Source organism: Wasmannia auropunctata, unplaced genomic scaffold, assembly GCF_000956235.1.
Source record: "Wasmannia auropunctata unplaced genomic scaffold, wasmannia.A_1.0 LD322726.1, whole genome shotgun sequence".
NCBI classification, from domain to species: Eukaryota; Metazoa; Arthropoda; class Insecta; order Hymenoptera; family Formicidae; genus Wasmannia; species Wasmannia auropunctata.
In genome coordinates this window covers 1-1,630 of record NW_012040164.1, presented here as the reverse complement: position 1 = coordinate 1,630, position 1,630 = coordinate 1, and the positions used below count along the sequence as shown (strand labels likewise).

The 1,630-nt window shown below is 30.2% G+C and overlaps 1 protein-coding gene across 1 annotated transcript; it reads right to left on the bottom strand.

The window, feature by feature from the left end:
- Positions 1–14: 14 nt before the first annotated feature.
- LOC105460404 (charged multivesicular body protein 4b-like) lies at positions 15–720 on the bottom strand (the record flags this gene model as incomplete). Its single annotated transcript, XM_011706847.1, has 2 exons — positions 15–273; positions 485–720. Coding segments are annotated over 2 exons (495 nt in total), but the record flags the coding sequence as incomplete, so codon positions are not given.
- Positions 721–1,630: the final 910 nt, after the last annotated feature.

Sequence of the window (1,630 nt, the reverse complement as noted above, 5' to 3'; positions counted from 1 at the left end):
GTATTATGAGAATAATAGTTACTTGTACGAGTTTTGCTTGGTGCAACGGGAACTGAAGTTGGTACCGCTGGTAATTCATCTGTCGTTGTATCGATACCAAGTAATTCTTTGTCAAGTTGCTCTTGTTGAAGTTCTTCTAGCTCTTTCTCTAATTCATCTTCATCGGCATCCTGGCCAAACGCTACTGGATTAGATATGGCATCTGAAATTTCTCTAGCCACATCTTGTTGTTCTGCTATATCGTCCATCATATCGTGTACTTGATCCACGTCCCTATAGTATAGTACAAATATAACGAAAATATAATTACAATTATTTAATAAATGAATAATTATATACATACAACCAGTATTTTCAATATTTATTTCCCTATTTAAAGAAATCTTTTTAATTTTTAATATGTTTATATTGCACTATTCGTAGACAAATATTAGATTAATAACTTATTAATGGTTATAAAAATCTAAAAATGCAAAAATCTTACATATGTTGATGTGCAGCTTTCATTGCGTCTGCAGCCCCCTTCATAGTAGTAAGAACGGCGGTGTTTGTATTTGCACTTTCCAGTGCTTCTCTTTGCATTTCAATTGTAGATAATGTGCCATCAATTTGTTGTAATTGTTTTTCATATCGCTTCTTTCTTTTCAGTGCTTGGATGGCAGCTAAAAGATATGTAATATTCTTAATGCCTTGATCAAATAAGTATAATGTAAGCAATAAGTTAACAGATTGTCAGCAGATTTGAGTACATTATGGTAGATTGGTATCAACTGCATCTGTATTAAACTCATGTTCATCTCATAGAATCCGTGTATACCGACATAATTTCTTTTTAAAGAAATTAAGCAAATTCTACTTCATAACTACTAATAAATAAAATATGTCTTTTTAGTTACAAAATAGTGGATTCTGTTTATGAATATATCATATTTTATTAGCAGATTTTGTTACATATTTGCATTCTATTTTTTCAACAAATTTGGCTATTTAAATACGAAAATAGTTAATAATTATTAAGAATATATTTACAAAATTCATTAACACAACACAGAATTATATTAATTTCTTAATAGAGTCTCTGCTTTTTAACGTATTTAGGCTCATTAGACGCAATACTAGCGATAAGCAATATCCAATGAAAGCTCTGTTTTTTTTATATTACAACAGAAAGAAAGCAGAATTCTCATTGGATATCACTTATCATATTTAACCTTCAAATGATACAAGAGTGTGAATTCGCACCGCAAAAATTTTCGAATTGTTGACATTTGCATAAAGATATCTGTCGCGACTATTCGCCGGCTAGTCACGGCACCAGTGTTCCATTAGTGGGTGATCGAAAGAAATGTACCATTTGAAGGTTAATGTGCAATGAATCATAGTCTAGTATTTCATAAGTTTGTTTATGTACCATTAATGTACTATGTACAGTCGTGGACACATCGGTTGCGAAACTTTTTTTATAGGTTTTTAATATATATTTAATATACATAATATATATACTTTATAGATAATTAATATTTTGCAAATGCGAACCACGATGTACTATCTTATTAGTCTTAGAGACAGTATAATGCCAATCATTTGCAAAATTTAGTGCGTTTTGAAATCTATAAAAAAGAAAGTGTCG